Source organism: Miniopterus natalensis, chromosome 2 (assembly GCF_054644295.1).
Source record: "Miniopterus natalensis isolate mMinNat1 chromosome 2, mMinNat1.hap1, whole genome shotgun sequence".
In the NCBI taxonomy this organism is placed as follows: domain Eukaryota; kingdom Metazoa; phylum Chordata; class Mammalia; order Chiroptera; family Miniopteridae; genus Miniopterus; species Miniopterus natalensis.
The window spans coordinates 162,549,873-162,576,957 of record NC_142082.1 but is presented as its reverse complement, the minus strand read 5'-3'; the positions used below and the strand labels follow the sequence as shown (position 1 = coordinate 162,576,957).

At 40.0% G+C, this 27,085-nt stretch overlaps 1 protein-coding gene across 1 annotated transcript in view; it reads right to left on the bottom strand.

The window, feature by feature from the left end:
* Window positions 1-26,455, bottom strand: part of RERG (RAS like estrogen regulated growth inhibitor) — a 92,625-nt gene extending 66,170 nt beyond the window's left edge. The window contains exons 1-2 of the mRNA XM_087813945.1: window positions 26,297-26,455; window positions 22,687-22,850 (exon numbers count right to left, since the gene is read on the bottom strand). Of these exons, the coding sequence (XP_087670071.1) occupies window positions 22,687-22,747 (61 nt within the window). The 5' untranslated portion in view covers window positions 22,748-22,850; window positions 26,297-26,455. The remainder of the gene's footprint in view (window positions 1-22,686; window positions 22,851-26,296) is intronic.
* Between the last annotated feature and the right edge of the window lie 630 nt (window positions 26,456-27,085).

Sequence of the window (27,085 nt, the reverse complement as noted above, 5' to 3'; positions counted from 1 at the left end):
CAGAAGTGACATCTATCACTCTTGCCATTTTCTATTGGTTAGAAGCCAGTTACAGCTTCTGCCTAAACTCCAGGGGAAGGGACATAACTCATTAGGAATCCTCTCAGGGTGTCTGTCACACACACATAAGCATCATCATAGTTCTCCAGGCAATCAGACTGAGTCACAGGCCACTGCCATGCATTGTAGCACAGATCTATGTGTAGGCTGAGAAATGACTTACAGATGTTAGATGTGAAAGTAAACATTCTAAACAGTAAATCTCGCTCCTCCCTCATCACCCTCAAACAATCAAACATTGACTTCTGTAGATCATACCTTCCTAAAACCTCTTAAATCTGTCCATTTTCTCTTTAAAGCACTCTCCATTGTGTCAATGCCATCACCATTCCTTGCGGGGGGTGGGGTGGGGGGGTGAGGGGACTACTGCAATTAGCCTTCTAATTGGTCTTCCCACCCCTCTGCCTCTGCCCCATCCCTCTGTCTAATCTATTCCTCACAGGAAAGCCAGGGTAATTTTTCTAAAATATAAATCTGATAGCATCACTACCTGATTAGAGCCCTCTACTAGCTCATATTTAGGTTAAGTTACAACTTAACCTGTATTCTGCTTACCTTTCTAGCTCCCCTTGACCTCCATGATCCAGCAAAATTAATTATGGTTTTCATAATGAAACCATAAAAGTTTGTGTTTTCTCTTGCCTCCACTCTTGCTATGCTGTTTCTTCTGCCTGAAACATCTCCCTACTCCCCACCCCACCTCTGCACCCTGTGTCTCCCCAGCCAATCCCTGCTTGGCTAATTCACACTCATCTTCCTCTCTGTGATCTAGGATGCCCCTAGCCTAAGTTAAATGTTGCTTCTGTGTTTTCCCATAGAACCATGTACTTCCTTTTCCTGGCACTTATTCTTTTGTCGGGATTTGTCTGGCTTGTTAGCTGTTAAATCCCTGAGACTAACACAGTGATTTGACCTAGTAGCTGCTGAGTAGCCACTGAACAAATTCCAAGTTTTATTGTAAACAGCTGTCTTGCCACTGTCCCAGATGTCTTATACATCATTTATTTTCCATTGTTGAGAAGTATTAAGAGATAAGTATCACCTATGCAATATTTTTTATTTTGAGCTAATTTTAGACTGAAAAGAGTTGTAAAAATGGTAGAGTTCCAGATACCCTTCATTTACATCCATGTAATGCTAATATCTTATATAACCATAGTGCATTGACCCAAACTAATACATTAATATTGGTACAATACACAATAATATTAACTAAACTACTGATTTTATTTGGATCTCACCAGTTTTTCCAATAATGTCCCCTCCCCCACTCCCTTCCAGGATACAATCCAGAAACTCATGTTGTATTGGTTGTCATGCCTCCTGGTCTCCTCAGTCTTTCCTTGTCTTTCTCGACCCTGACACTTGTAAGGATCATTGGCCAGCTATTCTGTAGGCTGTCCTGTGATTTGGGTTTGTCTTATGTTAATGCATGACTGGATTGATGTTATGCATTATTGGAAAGAATGCCACAGAGGTTACGTGCCCTTCTCAGTGCCTCATATCACTGTCTCAATATGCCTTATTCCTAGTAATGTTAAACCTTGGTACTTGGTTAAGGTGGTATCTGACAGGTTTCTTCACTGTAGTTATTTTTCCCTTCATAATTAATAGTGTTTATTTTAAGGGGAGATATTTTGAGATTATGCAAATATCCTGTTTCTGCTAAACTTTTACCTGCTAACCCCATTAATGGTTGCCTCCAGTAATTACTGCAGTGTTCTCATGCTATATTTCCCTCTTCATTCTATATTTACTAATTGGAATTGTTTTATAAGGAATACTTGTCATTTCTTCCTCTTTTACTTATTTATTCAGTTCTTTGTTTATGTCAATATGACTCAAGGATATCCATTTTTTTGTTTGGATTATAATCAATACGATTGGGTTTATGTTATTTTGCTCACATTGTTCCAACTCAGGCCACTGGCAGCCCTTTCAGGTGGTAGACATGCCTCCATTCTGTCTTCCTTGTCAGAACGTCCTTACTTTCTGGCACTACAAGGTGTTTTATGTTCATCTTTCACTTGTCTGCCCCAGCCCTGGAACCAATCATTTTTCCAAGAAATTATGGTTCATTTTACTGGAGAATTAATTATACCTGCCTCTCTGAACACTGTGATAGTCTTAGCTCCGCACCCATTTCCACACTGGTGTCCTCTCTTCTGTTTCCCTCAAAGAAAGAGAAACTTAAAACGACAGTTTTAGAAACTTACGTGTGTCTGTGACATAATGATGGACACCTGGCAACACACTATAGCAGAGAGAATGCTAAAGTCAGAGCTGGGAGACAGTCTGATCAGCTGGCATTTTGACTCTGAGTCTGGTTTGGATAGAAAAGGTATGGTAAGTAAGAGGAAAATTATAAATATCATTGCGAATGAGAGAAATACACCTCAGCACACTTGGCTATTATTTCCCCTGCATGCATTTTCATGTTCCCAAATATCAGTGGCAGGCAAACGATTCAGGTTACTATGCTATAAAAAGGAGGCTGCTTCCTTTTCATTCTCTACTTTCCCACCCCTCCCCCACAAGGATTTGACTCTGAGATTTCACTTTGCCAGGAGGAAGGAAAGTAAGCACCTTTACAAGAACAATCAAAACAATGACTCACAAGCTCTGCAAGGATTTGAGATGATTTCCCTGTTTTGAGAACCTTCAAGAGATTATGTTAAATCCTATGTGAGGGGTGAGAAAAAGAGTGTGCAGCTGGAGGATGTCTACACTTGCTGGACACACATTCATGGGACCCAGGCTGGACTCTGGAGAACAGACTGACTCCCTGCAGCAGCACTCTCCAGGTGTGAGTTAGGGAGCAAAGGCGAAGACATTCACGTGTCATGGTAAATGATCGCTCAGAAGTCACCAGAAACTGGTCTCCTGACACACTCCTGTCCTGCTTTCTCACATATTGCCTGCTGTTCCCCAGTTTCCCAAATATACACATTCTCCCCATAGCACCTATACTTTTGAAATAGGGTTTATTAGACTCAATGTTTTTAATTAAAAAAAAGAAGCCACAGCAGTCTGAGCTCCTGAAAAAGGCTGGTGTTCGATGAAATCTGTACTAGGAATGGTTTGCTCTTTTACTAGCATTCCATTATCTCAGATTCACACTCTATATACACAGTCTTGGTGTTGTTTAAAAGCCTGGAGCCCATCTCCTCCAGGAATGCTTAACATGATGACCAGGGTGCAGTTGCCAAGAAAGACATTCTATTTTGCTTTATTGGTTGAAAGCAATCCTGTTAACAACAGCAGGATCTCTTGCTGTGTTCATTTTCACCCTTTGGTAGCTGTAGGATAATTGACCACTGAGAACTTGATGAAAGCCACAGAGAAAATCTTACCAGTAGTGCTAGGTTCTACGGATACGATTTCCACAACCATCTCAACATCCACTCTCTCTATAAGACCAATTTCCAGGTTGCCAGAAGGCATGAGGTAACTTATATCAAGGTTTCACTCCTTCACGTCCAGCAGAAATTGAGGGTTGTTTTGTTTCAAAAACATCTACGTGCATTGTCTTCCAGTGTACGCTTTGTGGGAAAGTATAATAATGGACTACCCAGAAAGCTAAAGAGCTTACCAAATGAATGCTAGCAAAGTAACTTGAGTTAAGCTCTTTGGAACATCATTACAGTCACGGCTAATGAACACATGACTGCTGAAACGGAAAGATGCTAATTAGCCACCTAGAGAAAGTGGCAGAATTGAGGGGATTCCCAGGCTGCCTTTGGGAGAGTTGCTTTGGGTAAGGTCCAGTGGGGCTCAGGATGAGCTTAAGGTGGCAGAAATGGAATGAGTTGCAAACTCTGTAGGACCCCCTCATCTTCCCTTCCTGCCTCACACACAAGTGGCACTGCCCTGAATGCTGAGGGTGCTTAATTAGGAAAACAAGAGTTGCATCAACAGACGGAGCTCATTGTTAATCTCTCAGTCTTCCCTGCCCACTCATTTTCTTCCTGCGAAGTAGGTGGCCTTCACCCTGTTCGACCAGTGATTGATTGACTACCCCGGTTCTGTAACCACCCATGGAAAATCTTCACTTACCTTGTTAATGCTCAGCAAGCTTGGCTGTTTTGTTTTGTTTTTCCCCCCTATTGGTCTAGTTAATTACCCAAATCTATTAGCATGTATTTTCCTCAAATTGAACTGAGGTCAAAAGAAAAGCAGTTCAGGAAGGTGGGAGGAAAACAGTGTGGGCTGCCAGATGGCACCAAACGGAGGCAAGCAGATACCTCGAAGCTGCATCACTAATGATAAATATACTGTTAATAGGTCATCTTCCTTCCCAGACAGCTCTCAGCTTCAGTTCCCATCCTACATTCCTGTCCCTGAATCGTGGTTTAAATCAGATGTATGAAACTCAGTCGGATGGTTTTGTGTTTCATGCATCTTGAGATACTTTGCAAGCTGAATGGAGAAGCATGCAGAAGGGACATAGCCATCTACCCTGATGCTCAATGGGCTGCACGCAGGCTCCATCCAAAGCGACATCCCCAAAGCTGAGTGACTTCCGACTACCTGAGGAGCATGATCCGGTAGCTTCCCTCCTCCTTCCAGGACATTTAAAATATGAGAAAGGGATAGTTATTCCTTCACAAGTTTACACGACAATCTAGTCAACAATCTGTTGATCAGGATTCATCATAAGACCAATGAAAACGCAGCCTTGCAGTAGAGATATGTGGGAATGAGCACGTCGCCCATCCCAGAGAAATGGTGTGGATGCAGAGCTTTTATTTATTTACATGAAAAAAGAACCTTTCATTCTACCCAGGCACAGCTTTTCTGACAGAAGAGACGAACCTAGGTTCTTGGGCAGAGATAATGAACATTATCAGCTTATTACGAGGCTGGTACAAACATGCTAGAAAATGACACCTTGTCTTAATCATCCTTGGGCCCCGAGGAAGTATTTCTCAGACTGATGCAGCCCCAAGAGTGGGCTTCATATTAGCAACAGTGTTCAAGTTTAAAGTCTCGGTGTGAAGGTCAATCAGGACTCCTCTGCTTCCAGGACCGTGGGCCTTGCACCAAAAGTATATGAAGAGTCAACTCCAGTAAACACATGAATGAAGGGAAAGCTTTTCACTCTTGGTGAGCATTTAGTTTACACTGAAAACGAAACCCATGCCACCTCTCCAGGGTGAGAAATTGTGTATTCCCCAATTACTGTCACTAATTCATTCAGAGGAAGGTATTTTATGCATAATGAGACTAGAGAGGAAAGGCTATTCTTATGCATTCATCGTACAGTTTATATTTTACAAGTACCGTTGAATCCTTCTGAATTGCTTCCACTGAAACCAAATGTCCTAGGCGAGGAGAAGAAAAACAAGACAGGCCAGGAATGAGGGAGAAAGGTTCTGTCCTAAAATAACCAAACCTCATCACTGGCATCTCAAGGGACCACAGGCCTTTTCAATCACAGACCAGGGGTTTTAATCTCATGTATAGTAACAATTACTAACATCGACCGAACATTTATTAGTTGCCAGGCACTGTTCTAAGTATGCTCATAGATTATCCCACTTAATACTTACAATGGCAACTGAGGCATTCTTCTCCAAATATTTACTGAGCACCTACAATGTGTCAAACTCTAGTGTGGGTGCTCGGACTACTGCACTGATCAAAACACACAAAAATGCCTGCATTCTGTAACTCACACTCCAGTGCAGCCAGGAAACAGCCCAGCCAGAATTTGAATCCAAGAAGTCTGGCTACTGAGCTGTAAAATTATTATAGCTATTAGCAGGTATCATGAAATACAGCCTCTTTGAGAGACCAAGGAGAATCTCATAAACCACAAGTATGTAAATGAGAAACGACTGGGGGATATCTGTATTCTGTGATTTATATTACTGGAGTGCTGAGACAGAGCTCTTCTCAGTTGGAAAAGGACGAGCAGGGGCTTGAACTGAAAAGAGCTACTAGCATTGGAGTTGGCACTGCTGGGGTCAAGTTCTGGCTCTGCCATTTCTTACACATATGCTGTGGGCAAGTTGTTAAACCTTTGTGAGGCTCGAGTTCCTCATCTGTAAGAGAAATTATAATAAGACCTAATTTATTGTGTTTTGGTGAGCTCTTTAATTGAGATATTATAAATACAAGGCTTCGTAAAGTGCCCAGTGTTATTATATAAAGTAAACTATTTTTATTATTTGCTGCTCATGGGCCCTCAAACCAGGCAACAGAACACCAGAAGCTATTTTGAGTTTTCTTAGGACTGTGAGACATGCACTTTATAAATTTTTGACTATACAGGTTGAAGCAGAATGGAGTTCTGTAGCCTCCTGTCTTCAGTGTGTGCGCACACGGGGTTAGGCAGTGCAGGGGGGAAGAAGGGCAGACGGCCCTGCATTACTCAGGGACCCCACTGAGCCTGCCTCTGACACCGTGCGACCTTTACCAAGGAACCTGAGTCTTTCATCCTGTGTCATCAGCTTTGCTTCCTTTAGGTCTCTGCCCTCAGAATGGCCAGGTTACCCAGGGCCCATATAAAGCAAAGATGCAAAGATCCCAAACTGCTTTGTCCATGAGGGTGTGACTTGACCTGGCCACTCCACATCTGGTGCCTTGGTTCTCTTTCCTTCACAAAGTCTGGGCTCTATTTCCTTTACTCTCTGCTTTCCTATCCTCTCTCTCAGTGAGGCTGTGCCCATTGGTAAATCCGTATGGTCTGACCCATTGTTAGTAGCCTTCTCTCCTATGTGTATGGTTCTCAAAGGCACCTGCTTCTTTACCAAGAGGGATGCAGAACTCAAGTCCACTCAGGCCATGCCTCACTCCACTGACCACTCCATGTGATCAAATATAGATGTGGAAATTGCCTAGCTATGACTCTTCAAGATGTTGGTCACCCCCACCCATTTGGTCTTCCCCGTGTCTGAGTCAGTTTTCACAGGCTATTCTGAAACTCACAGGAAGGGGGCAAATGTACGCACAGACTGAGACCTTATTCTGTAAGAGCATGTTGATTCTCAGCAGTCTCTTGCTATATGAAATCAAAGCTTCTGGGAGCTACCTCAAGTTTTATGCATAAGAATCCAAATGATAACACACTGAGTGCCCTAAATCCACACACATTTACCACCTCATGCTTCTGTAGGTTAGAAGTCTGACACAGGTCAGCAAGCCCTCTCTGGAGACTCTAGGAGAGAATCCATTTCCCTGCCTCCTCCACCTTCCAGAATCCACTCTCAATTCCTGGCTAATGGTCCCCTCTTCCATCTTCAAAGCCAGCACATTATATCTCTGTGACCATTCCTTGGTCAAATTTCCTCCTGACCTCAGTCTCTGACCTCCCTGGAAAGGTTTCTTCAGTGTTAGGGAATCACGTGATTAGGTTGGATTCACCTGGATAATCTAGGATAGTCTCCCCATTTCATGCGGAGGTCTCCCCGTCTCCGCATAACTTCAATCACATCTGCAAAGGCGTTTTTTTGCCATGTAAGGTAACATATTCACAGGCTCTGGAAACTAGGACACAAACGTCTTTGGAGTAATTTATTCTGCCCATCACATTCCTCTCTCTGGCCTCCAAAGGGAATTAATTCCACATGCAAACACACTCATGCCATCCTAGCATCCTCAATATTCCCAACCTATTACTGTATCTACTCAAAGTCTAAAATCTCAGCTTAAACCTCATGAGTTCCAAAGTCCCAAATCTCATTATCTACCTAACATAAATCACGGATGAGTAAGGCTCTGGGTGGCAACATAAGGTAGACTTTTTCTAATGCAAGTGTTTTGAAATAATTCAATTTTTGTTATTTCCATTGTTTACACAACATTTTATCAAATGTTTCCTTTTGGTAAGGGCACTGTGAGGAATGCTTTATTGAAAAGATCACGAGTGCTTGCTTTGTTGTTTTTCCTTTTCCTGCCTGTCCCAGGATATCTACTATGCACTATTTCAATCTTCTCATTCTGACTGTAGCTCTTTACTCCTAGGGTAGAGCTAGTCACATGTTTTGCTTATATTCCAATATTCTAAACTGCTGTTTGGAACAAAAAAGCTAAACATGAGACTAAATAGAGACTAACTATTAAGCCTATTAATATCTCAAAATTCTCCATATGTTTAAAATGTAGAAAACACTACCATTCATAGTTGGTTTAGGTTCTGATTCTCTTAGCCAATACACACACACAAACACACGCACACATTCATGAAATAACAGTGGAGATGTAAAAACTATCTAATTCAATCTAATGGCTAGTCCACTATCTTTAAAATGTGGAGTTTGAGGAATTTGGTTTATTTTTGACTTTACAGATAAAGTGTTCCATGATTAAAATGAACTTGCTATTTCTTGGAAATTTCTTTACTTTTATTTGCATTTGTTACTCAATAAAATGAAACCCTTTCACTGCAATAAAATTACTCTACAATAAATTTTGGGTCATTCAAACCAGAACATGAACTTATTAATAGTGTGAGTGACGTTGGAACTAGGCACAAAGTACACAGGACTTACAATAAACTTGACTGAGCAGATTGACAAAGGCATTTGCTAGACTAAAATGAATATTCTGTGTTGACCAACTAAGATAAAAGTGTTTACTTACTATGGCAATGCTACATTTCATAAACAAAAGATAATTTAAAACTCTTGTTTCATGATACCTTAAATAGAACACATTTACAAAGTGATTTAACAAAAAGCTCATGTTTTCTTGCGATGGTCAGCTTGAGGAATTTTTAAATTTGTACTGAACAAAAACCTTTTTACCGAATCTTAAAATATGACCTGAGAAAACTATATTGAAAGTTTCCACTTGCCATCAAGTCTGTTTATGCCAATTATTCTTCCAAAATAGCACCAGCATAATATAATTCTGAATAATGAATTATGGAATCAAAAGCAATCCTCAGCTATGATGCTAGTGGTCCTTTGCATTTAGAAGAAGCAACATAGCCTTTAACGATATTTATTGACCTAGAAGTCTACAGCAGTAATTAATCATGAATTATTCATGGCAGATAAAAGATCTCTAGTTATCTGATGGAATACGATCCTACCCAATCTGCCCTCATAAAATGTTTGAAGCCTTCTGGCATTTTCCCCGTATAGAAGCCTGATTCTTTGGTTCACAAGAACATCTTGTAGTTCAGTGAAGGAAAAAAACACCACACCCTCCTATTGTGATAAATAATGAAGAAAATCTCTGTAATCCAATATTTTTAACACATTTCATCATTTAAAATTTTTCACTTGACTATATATTTTCCTTAATGTTGACATGCTAGGACTTTCACATTTTTAAAAGCTTCTGAGTTTTGATTCTGGGATTCTTCTGGGTCAAATTATGAATGTACTCTCCCTTTCCACTGAGGGTGTTTAACAAACTTCACATTTTTCATATGTTACGTGTTAAGTTCTTCGATCGTTCTTTAGAATGTCCATTCTCTTCCCTGACCATTTCCTTCACATACTGATGGGTCTCAAAAGCCAGCTAAGAGGTTTTAGCATTACATCATAGGCACAATTTGGAATAGAAATATTATCAACTGAGCTGAATAAAAATGTAATATAAGCCTATAAGATCTCTTAGTAGTTTAATCAGTTTCCTCTGTTCTGTTTCCTCATTTTCTCTAGTATGATTCAAGCAAAGTTCTTTTCATAAATACTGATTAATCTAAATTAATGTTCCTGAGTAACAAGGGAGAAAAGACAAGATGGGGAGAGGGGAAGAAAACATCTGTTAAGCACCTACAACTGTGCATGGCATTTAGTTAGAAATTTGGAGAGTATTCTGGATAAAATCACGGGCACCAGAGGCAAACTGTCTGGGTTTGAATCCTAGCTCTGCCAAAATCCTGTCACTACCTACATGACCCTGGGCAAGTTACTGACCTAACGCCTCTGGACTTCAAGCTCCTCATCTGTAAAGGAGGGATAATAGCAGGGCCAAATTTATAGAGTAGTTGTGATGATTACAGATGATTATATGAGTTCATATGTGTCAAGTCCTATAACAGTGGTTGGCTTATAGTCAATGATATAAGCATTAGCTAATTATTTTGATTGCAGATTTTATTATATATCATTTGGGTTTGGTGCACAACAGCCCTGCTATAAGATGGTTATTATCATCTCTGGCCACTCAGAGCATCTTCCCAGTACACCAAGGTTGTGGGTTCAATTTTTGGTCAGGGCACATACAACAATCAACCAATGAATGCATCAATAAGTGGAACAAAAAAATTGATTTTTTTTTCTCTCTCTCCTTCCTTTTCTCTCTCTAAAAAAAAAGACAGAGAGAGAGAGAGAGAGAGACATGGTTATTATCATCTGTGTTTTACTGAAGAGGAAACTGGAGCGCACCAAAGTTAAGTAAGCTCACCATGCACACAGCTAATAAATGGTGAGTCAGACTGGACTCCAAACCCATTGAAAGGAAATGGGGACTGATGCGCTAGCTCTCGGAAGCTTCAAAAGGGCCTTTCCTGTGCCTGGATCAACAAGATCCCAAGAGCTCTCCTTCCTTCCTAACCACCACTTAGTTCCTACCCCTTTCCTTTGTCATTTGTCCTTGCCCCCTTCTAATTCCAACATTAATGACATTTTGAAAAATAAAAAAATAAGAGGGAACTTTGGTCCACTTAGCACCATAACAATCTCACTGAACTTACAATATTTTACTCTCACTGCTTCCTTCAAGGTCTCCCCAAGTATTCCCCACTGATTTTTCTTCCTCTCACAGATTCCTATAGCATTTATGGCCTGAACTAAAATGTTAGAAGGCTGCCTTATGTGTGATCTAAAATGCTAAATTGCACATGCTTCAACATATAAGTTTCTGACAAGAAGTAGCTTATCAGATTTTAGCTTTTGAATACTCATGATGAGCTCTATCCTTTCTTGAAGGTTCTCCTTCCAATTCTTTCCCCAACTGTCTTTTCAAATAGACCCTGAGCCCAAATTGAGTCAAAGCTCAGTCCATTCTAAAATCTGTAGCTTAGTTGTATTTGTGCCATGTAATTGACATTGTGTCCATATCAATTTCCTGGTTTTGATAACGTATTTTGATTATGTAACAAAGATGTTATCACTGGGGGAAGCTAGGTGAAGGGTACAAAAGAACTCTCTGTACTGTTCTTGCAACTCTGACAATTTTCTAAAAATAAATTCAAGATAAAAATTTGGAAAAAAACAAGCATTCTGCTGAAACAAAAACTATCATTGGATAATTTCTAATTGTGAGGCATACATGCCCAACAAAATACTATATAGTTCCTGAAAACAAGGACAGTCATATATAGTTCTCTGGGCTCCTCCCACAAATATTGACATTGCATTGGGCATTGGGTGGAAGGATGGAGAGGGTGGAAGAGTTGGGAACATAGGAGAAAGTTCATAAATATTTGTAAATTAAGTGGAAGACAAGAAATAAAGGGTTAAACTTTGTGACTCAAAGATTTAAATGTACAGTTACTGTGCTCCTCATTTCACCTCTTTTGGAACACTGCTAGAAAAATGGATTCAAGATATAAAATATTTGAATGGAAATATAGTCCCAGGCATTGGAACAGATAAGCATTACTCATACTACCATGTGTGGTTGATTCTTCCTTTAAAACATCTAACTCAACATTTGTTGCCAAATGACTACGAAGCTGGCTCAGTTGCTGGGTTCCGTTGTAATTTATAAGGTTCTTAGTACAAAAAGAAGTCAAATACTTTTCAGACAGATAAATATTCACAATATTTTACTCTTACTCTTTTGTTTCTGGCTTTACTTCCTAAGTTACTGCCCAATGGCATAAAACAAAAGAAAACTTTTGAAAATACTTGTTAAAAGAACAGGAAATGCATCATCGAGAAAAAGATGTTATCTTTCTACGCCAAACAGTGGAAACTTATGAACTTTTCTTAATGCTGCAGTTCTTTCTACAAAATCACTGCTTCAATTTTATAAATGCCACTGTCAAAGAGCAATTTAAAATCATTTTTTCCAAATGTTGCAGAAAGAACAACTAACTTACTTTAATTTAGGTTCTACATTAGCCTTAACTTGACTGGATGGATGTTGGTGTTAATAAACTCAAGGTTATGGGTTCAATTCCTATGTGGTCTACTTTAGCATCTCTCAGCAAAAAATTTGGTACCATGGTCTTAGACTATAAGTTTAACCCCTAGACACTTAATACTGTAGCTTAGGCCAACTTACCCTCACTACTGCAGAAGAGCCCAAAGTCTGATCTTAAAACCAAAGTTCAGCGTGTCACAGTCGCTGAGGCTTACACTTTGCTTTTTTAACAAAGCTTACCATACTAAGATGTGAATGAAAAATTCTAGTCTTAAGGAACCACAGAAAAGCCTCACATTGCTCTGCCCCCAGAGTAGTTTTTGGTACATTTAGTCTGGCTACTCCCATTAGAATATTAGCTTCATGGAGGCAGAGAGCGTGTCTGTTCTTTTTTACACTATATCATCTGTACCCAAGACAGTGCCTGGCTCTCCATGTTTATTATATGCAACTCACAAAAAGCAATATGCTTTTTCAAAGCTGAAAACACCTATTTCAAGCAGAAATTGAGTACTTAGCAAATTTAGCAATGGTTCCCAAAATGTGGTCCCCAGACTAGCAGCACAAGCATCGTCTGGGAACTTGTTAGAAATACAAGTTCTCTGGCCCTTCCACAAATTTACGGAATCAGAACCTCTGGGATTGGGGTCCTGAAGCATATATTTTAATAAGCCTTCAGTGAGAGTCCGAGGCAGGCTAAAATTTGATATCTACCAATTTAACCCAATGAAGGAAACCCTTTCCCGCACTCAGCTCTGACTTGCAGCAGCAGTCCCAAATCCCATAAATTCAGCCATTCTAGTACAAAAGATACATACATATCTGGGAATGAGTCTCTGGAAAATGACTTTATGTACAGAATAGATATTTGGACCAATAAAAGGTTCACTCTTGCACTTTACATAGCAATGTAACTTAAGTCGTAAGACAAGAATGTGAGACAGAAACAACAAATGTTAAATAAAATATTAAACAAGGGACTATAACTGTAAGGCTTCTTCCCAAGTCACCCTTTTTATGGCAAATCTAAACAGAACTTATTTGATGAGTAAGGAAGTGATATGATGTTAATGCCTCCACACCAAGAGCCAAAGGCCTTTGTTTTTCTTTACTAGCTTTATTATCCCAAAACCTCACTGGGATTCTTCATCACTTCAATGAGCTAAATAATACCAAAGTGGAAAATTCTATGATTCAATGAGAGCATCAGGGATCTATAATGTTCCAAAACCAACAGATTTCTAGGTGACACAAAGTGGGGGAGGACGATACTTAGGTTGGATCCAAAAGGCTCCTGACAGGCCAGAGGGTAGGTTAAATCTAACAAAACAGTAGTTAAAAGGATGAAAATAAACCTCTACACCTGGGTTAAAATACACATACTCAGGTACAGGTTTGAGAAGAGATGTGACTCAGCAACAGCATATAAGCAGTGTGTTCCCCCAAAAATGTATGCACACTTTAATAGCTGAGGGCTCAATTTTGATAAAATGTATTTTAATAAACACTGCCTTTATAATTATTCAAAGTGTCTGTATACATTTTTTGGGACACCCTATATATATGCAGTAAACTCCCCAGCAGCCATCACTGCATCCACTGTCACCCTGAAAGCAACAGTGACTTTAGGATGTCTTAGCAGAAGCAAAGTATCTAATAGCAAAACCACAGTTGCGCTCTGATCTGGTCTGGGCACCCCACATCTGAAAGACTGCATTCATTTCCAGGCCCCACACTTTATGCAGTGCGGGTAGAGGGGGGAAATAAGGATGGTGCTGTGAGTAGAAACCATGACCTCCGTAGGGCAAATTTGGTGACTATGATTAACCAGATTCTGGAAGAGAAAACTCAAGCATGAGTTGAGGCATGCTGGCTATCTTCAAATATGTTGAGGGCTGTCAAAAGGAAGAGAGATTTAAAGTGCTCTGTGTAATTCTAAGGGGTTAAACTTGAAGTCAATGAGTAGAAATGCATGAACAGCCTTTGGTTCCAAAGAAGGTAAAGTAACAAACAGAAAGAGTTTTGATAGTTTTCCATGCCAATTAGGCTGGACTATAGTACCCAGTTATTTAACCAAACATTAATGTAGGGGTTAGTGTGAACGTGTTTTGTAGATGTGGTTAACATCTACAATCAGCTGACATTAAGTAAAGGAGATTAGTCTTAATAATGTGGGTGGGACTCATTCAATTACTGGAAGGCCTTTAGTGCAAACCCTGAGGTTTCCCAGAGTGAAAGAAATTCTGCCTTAAGATTGCAACATAATTCCTACCTGAGTTTCCAGCCTGCCAGCCTCTCTATGGAATGCAGTCTTGCCAGCTCTATAATAGACAGATAGATGATAGATGATGATAGATAGATGATAGATGATAGATAGGTGATAGATGATAGATAGATAGATAGATAGATAGATAGATAGATAGATAGATATAGATAGATATACATAGATGACAGATAGATGACAGATAGATACAGATAGATGATAGATAGATGATAGATGATAAATTAGATAGATAGATGATAGATAGATAGATAGATAGATAGATAGATAGATAGATAGATAGATAGATAGATAGATAGATAGATAGATGATAGATAGACACAGACAGACAGTTTCCTATCAGTTCTGTTACTCTGGAAGACTGTGACTGATACAGTTGTCCGAGGATGGAATGGTCTACTTCTAGTCATGTTGTGTTCCTGTCACTGAAGATACTCAAGTGAAGGTGAGGAAACCACTTTGGTTAAATTGGGAGTCCATTTAAAATATATGGCTCTTAATCAAATTATAAAGCATGTATAGATCACATAGTCTAATTCAATTTATTTGTTTTACTGAGGATCCAGTCTCTGTTAATTACTATGTGAGGCTCTGGGGCTATAACAATGAGTAGAAATAGCTACTGCTCTGCCTTCCTGGAATGTACATGAATTCTGTACTATGTGCAGGCTATTCCAGAACACAAAGTTGGTGCTCAACACACACGTTGAATGAATAATTGAATAATAAATAAAAACATAGTTTAAGATTATAGGGAAATATACAGATACATATATTTATATATTATGTGAGAAATATTTCTATCAAAAATCTTTAAATGTTTTAAAGCTTTAATTTTTTAATAAGGATAAGATTTGATTATCAAGTAATTCTATAACAAGCCACCCTTCCTTCTCCAATAAAGCAGAAGTCTAAACTATTTACCTAAGTAGTTTAGACTCTTTTTTACCTACTGATCCTAAAAAAAGACCCTGACTCAATATCTACTCATTGTACATATCTGAAAGATCAAATTATAAAGCACAGAAACTATACTCCCCGGAGAGTCTGTAATGTTATGTTCGCAGTGGGTGAACACTAACAGCCGACTGCTGGACTGAGCATGCTCCGCTGGCCTCCAGCAATGGACAGACAGAGAGCTCCCCATACTGCTTTTCCAAATAGAAATGTTAAGGAACAAAGGGGGGGAAGTGCATAAATTTCAATAACAAGGACATCCGAGTGTGAAGTCCACATTTGTATCACAGTTGTAATTTTTCAAAGTACCTTCAAAGCCCATCCTACCTGCATCAGTGTAAATCAATAAATCAATAAACAAGCAAACGAATGTATCATTTGATGGACAAATGGAAAGAGACATGAATGAGATAAAGCTAAAGTTTTGACCCTAATTTTTTCAGTCAGGACAGTTGGTGCTTTTTTAAAGTTTTAACTGTTACATCATATTGACAGGACATATGCAATGCATTCTTTTTTGATAACAACGAGAAAGTTATTCTTAAGTAGAACATGATTCATCAGTTTCTTTACACTTGATCCAGAGCCATAAGAAATGGAATACTGCATCGCAGGAGAACTTTCTTATATAGACGGGCTGCTGAGAATCTCAGCTGTATTGACGGGAAGCACACCCAGGACTCCCAAGAAGCTGGGCCATGCCTTGGTTTATTCATTGATTGCTGGAATTTTTTCATAAAAACAAAACTCATCTGTTTTATAAGGTTCATATTATAAAATTCTAATGATCATCTCATTTCCTAATGTAAGGTGTTTGAAAGGACACAGAGAAGAATGGAGCGATACAAAATGAAAACATTTAGTAGCAAAGTTGCAAGAATCTTCCTAGAGTCATAAGCAGTGATTCAAGGCCTGGCTGTGGCACCAAGAAGCTGGGTGATCTAGGTAAGCATCTCTCTTCTTTTTTATATACTGTACACACACACACATATACACTTCTCTCATATCTTATATATATTTATTTATACTTCAAATATATGTGTATATATATATTTCAGATTACCTTTCTTTGTAATATAACTACTTTTTTTTTAAATGGGATGGAAGAAATTATGGCTGTTTTTCTGAAACCACATCAATTTTCAAAGGCAGCTGTAGCAACAGAGGTGCTTTTGCACTGGAATTTTGGCTTCAAGGCCAGTACCACCTTGAAAATTTGGCTCGTTTCCCCAAACCCATAAGTTGGAAAAATACCAGAAATAAAAAGGGGAATTACAAGGATGATTTACAATTCTCTTCACTCCCTTCCCTCAAAGTTAGTCTTGTCAGTTGCCAAGAAAACAAGTCAAGATCAAAATGGAAATGAATGATGACTGATAATTAACTACAGGAAAATGTTTCGATGAATAAATTAGTCATCAGTTAAAAATAAAGGACAAATAAATTTTAATAATATATTTGAATAGAAAAATAGCAGAGACAGAGATATATGTCCTTTTGGTTTTGAAGAAACAGTTCTTGATTTTGTTTTTCAGTACTGTTTCCTCCATAATCATATTTTTCTTAAGAGAAGAGCCTAAGAATTGGTCATTACCAATCTATAAAATGTTTACCCACCAGGATACAACTGATTTTCATGATTTTAATTTTTTTTCCTTTTCTTCCTTATGTTTACCTTTTTTTTCCTAAGCCAGCATAAGCATCATTCCTCCCCTTTGCTTTTCCTGGGAATCCAAGAAAGGTCAGTGCGACTTACACCTTGCACAGTCTGACTTTTACACATATCCAAAGGATACTCCTGCAATCTGAAAATACCCTCGTATTCTTCTTGGGGTGAAAGAAACAAATGACAACCAACTCACCTAGGCTGTTTGCCTCTTTTTGCTTTTCTATCTTTGCAGGTAAAGAAAAGTCTCAGATAACCATACCACCATATTTTATGACAACTGAATGGCTATTTTTCTAGCCCCATCCAAACCTGTCTCAATGCCACTTTCCTCCCTTCAGTCCAATCCTTTAAGAAACAATTATTCCTCTAACCACCAGCCATGCAATGAAACAATGGGCCTTTTTTCTGGTAATCCTTCAGTTTCAACCACCACCTAGGAAGGGCTTCCCGCCCCCCCCCCCACACACACACACATGTCCAGGAGCTATGGAAGTTCTATACCCACTTGAACCATAATCTGTCCCTCTTCTTACCTAGACAAATTTTAAATAAAATTTAGCTTTAGGATTAATTATATAATCTTAGAATAGGAATGACCAAGAACTTGAAGAGCTGATTAGGACCACAAATTGTAAAAGTACAGGACTGTTGTCAGTGTTGACATTTATTCGACGTGCCACCCTGAAGCTATTTCCTAGACTGTGGTCATCAAACAGGACCTGAAGTCCAGGTGTTACTGAAGCTGTGGATCAACTTGCTATATCTTCCTGAAGGAATCCACTTTAGTCACTGGTTTTGGGGGGAAATCACTTTTATATTCTAACAAACATAGATATGGGTTAATATTAAATTTTACATACGTTTTATATTATTAATAAGGCATGCAAAATAATTACATGATTGTAACGCGATGCTTACATACCCTAAATGCCCTAGATCTTTCTCTTCTTCTTTTAGAAGTACTTTGAAAACAAGGTTCAAGAAGCATCATACTACACCGTTAAGTTGAAGTGAAGGGAAAGAACTAGGTTATAGCTACTGAAAGTAGAGAAATGTTTCTAAAACACAAAGGTCAGTTCCATAGCATAGGGAAATGGACCTATCCAAGATGCTATTGACATTGTGTATATTTAATACATATGGGAAAATATAATATCTCATACACATACTCCAGCCATAATGTACACATATATGTTAAAGCCGTGTTTAGAAAAGTCGCATGTAAAATCAAAATCATCCCTGTTTCACTTGAAAACAAGAAGAAAATACTTTTCAAAACTTTTTATAATTGAGAAAGAGAGAGAGAGAAAGAGAAAGCAAAAAGCAAACAGGCAAGAGCAAGAAAAAGGAAGAAAAAGTACATCACTTCTCTTTTCTCAAAGGGAAAAATTCCACAGGCTTGTTAGTGTTTGGCACCCAATTTCTCGCTCAGCAATCTGAATCCGTGAGCTACAGTCTTCACGGATGAGCGCATCAACCCGCTTTTGAATTAGAGGATAGCATTACTCAATTAACTCTGAGACTAGCCCTTTCAAGAAATATATTTAGCTATGGCACACACTATTTCAATTCTACAATGAGAATGTCAACTGTAAAACTAAATTTGAAAGTTCAGTTGTTTTTCTCTCAGCCCCTCCCATACTTACCACAAATTTGAATAATATGAATCCAGGAACCATTTAAATAAATATGGTGTGCATTCCAGGTTATGTGGCAAATCTTATTGCTTTAATTACTTGGAATGTGTCAACGTATAGGCCTGACACACACAAGTAAGGATATCTATATCCTACATGTCATGTTTTAGGACTTTACCCTTAGCCAGCGGATAGAAGACGAAATGGGCTTTGGAATCGTGGTTCTGTGCTTTGCAGTAACCCCACAGTGCTCACCGTGCTGAGTCAGAAAGCCCCCTAAGTCAACAAGCAGGCTCACTAGAAGGCAGAGCTGCAAGGTAAAATCAGAAGAAAGAAGAATCTCCCAACACAAAAGACCATGGAAATGCAGCCAGGTGTGTAAAATACTGCCCTATGTGCACACCCCCCCCTCACATGCTTTATCCGTATTTCTTAGTAATTGAGACATTATTACATTTTGCCTACAAGGACACTTCTTTGGTCAACTCACCAAGCAAAACACTCTGGTTAACGTGAAATTCTGTTTTAAACATAGAAGGCACATATATTACCTGGGATTAGAAAGCTGTCTACCACAGAGCAGAAGCACTTTCAAATTTAAGGGTGTTAATTTATTAATGACATTAACTTATTTCTGGCTGTTCTCCCAAGATTTCCAAGATATAAGCCATGAGAAGTATTGTTCTGATCATCAGTTGTCAAGCTGTAATTGACATTATCCAGACTTTCCATTTAAGGGAAAGTGTGTGTGTGTGTGTGTGTGTGTGTGTGTGTGTGTGTGTGTGTTTGGGGGGGGTGCTGAGTAGCAATAGAGAACCTTTGTCTTGTAAGATTTCTGACTTTTACTGAAAACCACTTGAATGTAAATATATCTTGTATGTTTCACTAAATAACTTACAAGTTAAAATAAACATTACTCAAAAAATTATAACATAATCTAACTCTTGAGCACTTGCACTTGCTATGTGCCAGGTGCTGTTCTAATAAACTTGTGTGTAATAACTTATTCAATCCTAACAACTCTTTGAGGTAGGCACTATTATACCCTTTTTATAGTTGAGGAAATTGAGAAGTTAAGTAACTTGCCAAAGTTCCCAAGTTCACACAGCTAATCAAGTGCAGGTTTGGGAGTCAAATCTAACAACTCATGCTTTCGACACCAGGCTACGCTACTCTCTCTGTTAGCAAATGGACAAGATGGTCTTATTTACCCCAAACTCAATTTGGTATTGAGTGTGGGGAAAGTGGATGGGAGAGGTAAGATCTGAGGCCTCTGAAACAATTCACACGGACCCAAATCAAACCAGAGCCACTCAGCTTCTATCCGTCCAAGATCCCAAGCTGGCTCCCCCAGGAATACTTCCCGCGCTGGGTGTTTAGAGAGAAACACTTAGTTTGAGCCTGTGTGAAGATCATGTCCATTTTTGGGAGGCATATGAATAAGTGAGGAGCTGCAGTTACATTCTTGCAGACTTAAAAAAAAGAAGTTACTGATACGACTGATACAGACAGTACAATAGGAAGGTGAACATGTGGTATAATGAATAGGCAAAGACATTATATTTACAAAGGTTTATAGAATAAACTTGATAGATATGAAGTACTCTGTGGTTGTTTTCACTAAACTGTGGGTAAAGGTTTCAGAATTCTCTCCCATGCTTAATTCAAACCAACAGTACTTTGAAATGTGAGGTGTGGTTACAAGGTCTCAGGAGAACAGTCTAATGTTGAAATAGGAAAACACTGTGCATGAATGACAGACAAAAGACAACTGTTTAAAGGCATGCGGTCTATCATTGTCATTTTAACCTGAATGAAAAGAAATACAAGTGACAGAATGTAATAGTCTACAGAAGATTCATTAATTAAAAAACCATAGGATTTTAGAGTTAGCAAGGGCCTTAGTGAACAAATTCAACTTCTGCATTTTACATAAATAAAACCGAGGTCATCAGAGCTTGTAGTCTGTGCGCAGGTGTTAACCTCAGCTGCGGGGAGAGTATACGGAGTGAGAAGACAAGAGGTTGGTACGTAGGGCCCTGGGAACCCCGGTTTTTGAGAGGTGGGCCCGTGAAGGCAGCTGGTTAGGGACAAGTGTCATGCCCTGGGAGCCTGGGAAGAAAGAAGTTTTAGAAAAAATAAGTGATTGTGCTGAGTGATAACAAGAAGTCACAGAAGACCAGAACTGGGAAATGTTCATCATGTTTGTCGGCTATTGATCAATAGCGACCTTGGTAAAAGCAGTCTCTGTAGCATGTCTGCCATGCTTTAAGCAATGAATGGGAGATTAAAAAAAAATAAGTTAAGACAGGGCAGGGCCTACATTCAATAAGCTTGGACAAGAGAAAAAGATGGAGAAGTGTACGAAGAAATGATTAAGAAAAGCGATGGGTGGAAATGAGGAAAGTAACTGAGATAATACCTGAAACAATTCTGGGGGGACACAAAGAAAACTAGGGTCTAAGTTTAGGCTGCTGAGTTCGCTTGATGGGAGGTACACAGTTTGCTCTGAGATGAATAGACATACAGCTAAGTGGTTCTCCCAACTGATTTTTTTATTTTTAACTTTCCAAACCATGTGGAACTTATTTTGATAAATGACATAAGGGTAATAGATCGCCTTCCCTTATTGCCTATGACACATTTTGAACGAATGAATAATAAACAGTCAGCCCCTGGCTTGACCCTTCAGTCGCCAAGGACTTAGATGAACACAGGCCTTCCCACACACTCCCTTGCCTCCAGCCTCCACTCACTGGCACAGTTTCCTCCTTCTCCAGATCCTTCCACCAGCTACAGAAAATAGGCTCTCATGCCCAGGAAACTGAGGACATTAATGGGGAGGAGTTAAACTATCTTCAATCTCATCTCCAGAACGCTGGCAGTTTCTCAGCCTTGCCAACTATCTATTTTCTTTGCTTGGTTTCTGCCAGAGGCAAGAGTAAGCAGCAAGTAAAAAAAAAAAAAAAAAGAGTGACATCAGATAAGATTAAAAGAAAAAAGAAAGCCATAGACTAGGGAAGATTTACTGCTGAAATTAAACCAGAGAACAGGCGAGGAAAGAGAGGTGGGTCACAAAATTAAAAGCTGCACATGTGTGTTTGTTTAAGATTATGTGGATTACCTATTGTATCGGTTGATCCAAATGGGTTTCCCTCTGCACACGCCCTCCTCCCAGAAAAGTCCTCTCCTAAGAACCAAAAGCTCCATGTGCAAAGTCATTCATGGGTTTTTTCTCTGGTAAGAGATCAAGGCAACATTATCTGAAAAGCCATGTAGCCCTCACATTTTAGCAACACCTACTTTAGCATTCTTTAATTACAAGATCTGAGATATGTTCTTCAAATTGGATTAGATACATTGTCACTTCCACCATTCTACCCTTAATTTTGAAGGTCTGTAAGCTGTCTCTCAGGTGGAGAATAAATAAGCCTTTATAACTGTGTGAGAATTTTCTAATGTGAGCCAGAATTTGATAATTAAATTCACCCCAGAGGCCCTGGCAATAGTCGCCTTGCTTGGTCACTGTAAGTTCTCACTAGTCCTCCCCCATTTTAGAAGTATTGGACAACAATGCAATTCTGTTTCTTATAAAAATATATTTATTCAACAAGCACTTATTAAGCATCCAACACACCCTTGACATTGGGCTGGTTGCTGAGAATATTAAGATGAATGAGATATAAAATTGGCCCCTTAGGATTTCATATAGAGAAAAAAGCAAATAGATTTTTAATTTCCGCAATCTGATTTCTTTAGAGGTTTGTTTAATATCCTTCCTCAGAATACAAAGACCTATGATACATCCATTGCCTTATGTATTATCAACAAAGCTACTTTTTCATGAATAAGCAAAAGAGCACATAAAACTTGGCTATGCAGAATTAAAGCTTCAGATAAAGAAAAAGAGACTTCATCTAAAAGAAAAATACCTGGGAATATGAGAAATGCCAACCACCCTCCTGCCCAATCCCAGGAGGAAATAACAAAGACACGCACACACACGCCCCAACAACCACCACAAAACTTACCTGACTTTCCCACGCCTGCTCTTCCGAATATTGCCAACTTGACCTCTGCACTTTTAGCCATACTGGGTGGTGGTAGACAGCTCACTGTCGTTCAAACTAAAGAGCTAAGAAAATCGCTTCGGTTCCAGCCTTTGGGTTCACCATATCATTGCAAATCTGCAATCCTTAAACAAAAGAGATTTGGGAATTCATAAGTGACTGGAGAAATTAATATTTATTAAGTATCTCTTCTATGCCAACCACCATTCAACTTTATCAGCATTTTCTATTTTGACCTTCACCGCAATCCTGTGAGGAGACTGTAGTAATTTACCGTGAACTATTCAACTATTAAATGACAGATCCAGGACTTGAACGTTGGATCTGTTTTGGTTCTAAAACATGCATATTTTCACTCACAATAGCATTGTCTAAAGTACTTCTTCAAAGAATATTTTCATGAAGGCATTGTTTTATTGTCAGTAATAGAACAAATATTTGAAGTATGTGACTACATGTGTTTATGGTGTGTCTGTAAACATCCAAGATGCAAATGTATGTGATGGGAGAGTCACATTTGGAACTCTTTATCTATTATTTCCCTTTGGGCCAAATGATATACATTCATATTAGTCAATCCCAATGTAATACGATTGAATTGGCATTTCAAGGTTTAAATTTTATCTCAGTTCACACTAGATGACATGATCAAGTCATGTGATAGATACACATGTTCCAAGAATTGATATATGATATCTAGATCATATTTTAGTATTTTTCTGAGCCCAATGGCCTGATACCCAAAAAGAAATGCCATGCCCTGACTTCTGATTCCTTTTCTATGACGACTTAAAGTAAATTAGTTTATGGTATTGTCCTAACACAGGAAATTATATTACATACAACGAAAGCACATTTTATAAGGGGTAAGGGGGATGCTTTAGAAAAGACACCTAGGTTCTTAGTACCATAGAAATGCAAAGTTGAAAAGAGCCTTGGGGTAAACCAAAGAATCCTCCAGCCATTGCAGGAATCCTTCCTTATGGCCAGACAACCATCCAACAACCATCCTGCGTCTAACTTACCACCCTCAGGTGTGGAGGGGAAAGGGCAGCATTAAGTCAGCCTTTTCTTTTCTTTCCTTTCACTCAGGACCCTTCAAGTAGCCCAGCAGCTATGAGGACCTTTTGCCCCACCTTAGGCTCCACTTTCTAGTTAAAAGAGGGCTAGCATCTTCCCTTGCTTGTCATTGGATGTAGGGTCTAGTTTATGTTCTTTTGGACTCTCACCTTCCCTCCTCACCATATGCAGCTCTCTCCTCTGACACTTGCCATTTTAATCACTCTAATAATGTGGCACCCACTGCATTCCCCATTTGAGATGTGACCTCACAAAACTGACCCAATACAAGTTCATTGAGATTTTCCCTGTTCCTTATCTGGGCACTGTGGTTGTATTGCCACACAGGCACTCACATCTTCTACATGAGCTGTAGACTTCCCCATTCTGAACTTGCGCTGCTGATGTCTTAAACCTAAATACAAGACTTCACTTTTATCCTTGTTAAACTTAATCACACCCATCTTCATTTCATCCAGTTTTCCAGTCTGTAAAGAGAATTCTGAAACACTAACCTGTTATCTAAATGTGTAAACTGCTCCTGCCAGCGCTTTATCATCTACAAATTTCCCAAAACAGCTTCTCCAGTGAAAGATAAAAGTAAAAAAAGTAAAAATCCTCTGAAAAAGTATTTCTCTAACGACATCAATATAATTGTTTTCTTCATTATGCATCCAAAGCATCAACCTGTACCTAATACATTTTGTATTTGTTGGTTTCCAAAGTGCCAGAGCTTCCTCTGCAGGCTGGAAAGGTCAAAAGGAACAATAGCTATTGCTTCCTTCATCCCCAGTGATGAAAAAACTTCTTAGTAATCATTGATAGTACCAAACCAGAAGCTTTAACATCTGTAATTTGTCCAGTCCCACTCTTTGGCAAAAGATAACAGGATGTTCTTATTTTAACTGTATATGCATTCATTAAGAAGAGGTTCTGCGTTTAGTGCTTCATCACATAAGTTTCACAGAAGCATAATATAAAAGATGCATTAACCATGTAAATTCTGTACAAGAATGGCAAGCATTTCTTTGAAACATAGACCATGCAAGTGTCTGGAGCCTGTATAAACCACAATTTGTTATTTCAGGCAAAACTGTTCATTCCCATGCACAGAAAATCTATGCAATTACTTATTGGATTGATGCGTCATGAAAGTAACCATCAAATGTGTTTTAAAAAACAAACAAACATTTGTTAAGTCAAATATTTCAGTAACTACCAAATGGCCTCAGGGGAATAGGATTTTCACATAAGAAAGAGAAACTGTTGGGATTTTTTTTCATTTATAACCTAATAAAGACACAGCTGGTTATAGTCAATCTTATGTCATGTTTAAAAAAATGACTTAAAGACACAAAATGAGATAGGTCCTTCAATATTTTATTTCTCTCATAAAAATGTAAAAAGTTACATTTGACAAAGTTAGAGAACAAAGATAAACGTGTACATGGTAATAAGTGAGCTGTTGCCAAATTTCTGATGTTCAAAAGAATTCATAAACTAAGACAGTCCATAACATGGGTCTAAAAAAACATTTGTTTTAATGTGGTTGTGCAGAAATATTCTGGCAGAGCCGAAAAGCTGCCATTCACTTTTTATATAGACCATGCTTAATTAGGACAAAAACTGAGTTCCTAACACTCCTAAAGCTAAACTCGCACATAGATATTTGAGAGGTTATAGGTTTGGTGATTTTTTTCTAAACCTAAAAGACCTAAAAGAAAACTTAGAAAGAAGGAAAAAAAAAGATAACCTCCAAATCCTATATTATTAATGCATTAATCGATTCATCCCACACGTATGCTGAGCATAGACAGAGTGGCCACCTTCCGGGAGCTTACAATTTGTCAGACTTATGACATTTGGGGCACTAATAACCTTATTTAAATAACGTTTAAAGAAAGGTTTCATTCATAATCAATCATTCCCAAGACTACTTGTCAAGGCCCATGCTTCCCACTTCCTCTTGGCTTTAAAAAAAAAGCCTCTTTATAAGGTAATCGTTTTTCTAACGAACTTCTGTATTTATCATCAAAATAAAGTGCAGCTGTTCAGGAAAGCAAGGCATTCAGCCCGGCCGTGGGAATGAGACTCGCCTTGGGCTGCCGCTGCTCAAGCTCTGAAATCGACTTTTCCTCGGCTCATCCCCGGGAATTCTCCCCCGTCTGGGGGCGCAGCACCCGCAGCGACGGGAACAACCGTGCAAGGCCCCGGCCAGGGGCGGCTCCGGCCGCAACAGGTAGCCCGGGGCACGCGCAGCCCCCGGCGCCGCAGGCCACTGGCCCGCGGCCGAGAGAGGAGCGCGGCCGGAGCCCAAAGGCGTCCCCGCCCCAGCTCGCAGGGGGCGCTGTCCGGCTCCCCGCGCCCGCAGCTCCTTCTCAGCGACCCCCCGGGCCGGCCTGGGGGGCCGGGGACCCGGAGGACCCACCCAGAAGCCGAGCGTGCAGGGACGCGGGAGGGTCTGCGGGGAGTCGTCCCGAAAGAGCCACCTGGGCACGTGCGTGACACTCACCTGCTCGCAAGCCCCAGGCCGGGAGAAGCGCGGTCCCCGCAAGTTCGGATCAGTCCCGCGCGCCGCGAAGCCCCCCCGCGCTCTGCAGCCCAGCAGGCGGGCTGCGCTTCCGAGCTGCTGGGCTGCGATCGCGGTCGGGAGCGGCGGCAGCAACGGCAGCAAATGCGGGCGGACGGGCGGGCGGACGGGCGGACGGGCGGACGGGCGGAAGGGGGGAGACGCCTCGCTCGCGCTCGCCCCGACTAGCGGCGGAGGGACTGCGGCAGGACGCGAGCGCAGCCCGCTCCGCCGCCGGCGCTGCAGCGCGACGCTTGGGCGCCCCCTACTGGGCAGGGGTCGCGCCTCACCCCTGGAGAGTGGACTGGCCGTCCGCTTTCTCCACGCCGCGCCCGAGCTGGCTCCCCGCTCCCCTCGCTCCGCTCCCAGCCTCTAGGTTCTCCCGCAAGGACCTCTTTCCTTACTAAGAATGTTGCGCATGAAAGGTGTTTTCGATTTCTGACTTTAATGGACGTTTTGAGGGCTGTTCAATTACCCCCGCTGTACCCAGGAGGAAACTGAAAGGATCGACAGCTTGTCCAAAGCTAGTATCTTGTTGAAATGAAGTCCAGGTCGAACTGGAAGCTGAGAGATGCTAGGAGGGACATACGTGCTGAATTCAATTGAAATTTCTTGTTACATATTTGAGAAAGTTCTGAAAGCTTTACATTTTCCGTGCAAGATCAGCACTAACAATATTTAAACCAAAGCCATGCTCCAAACCTAACAAAGATGATTACTTTTTCTGCTGTG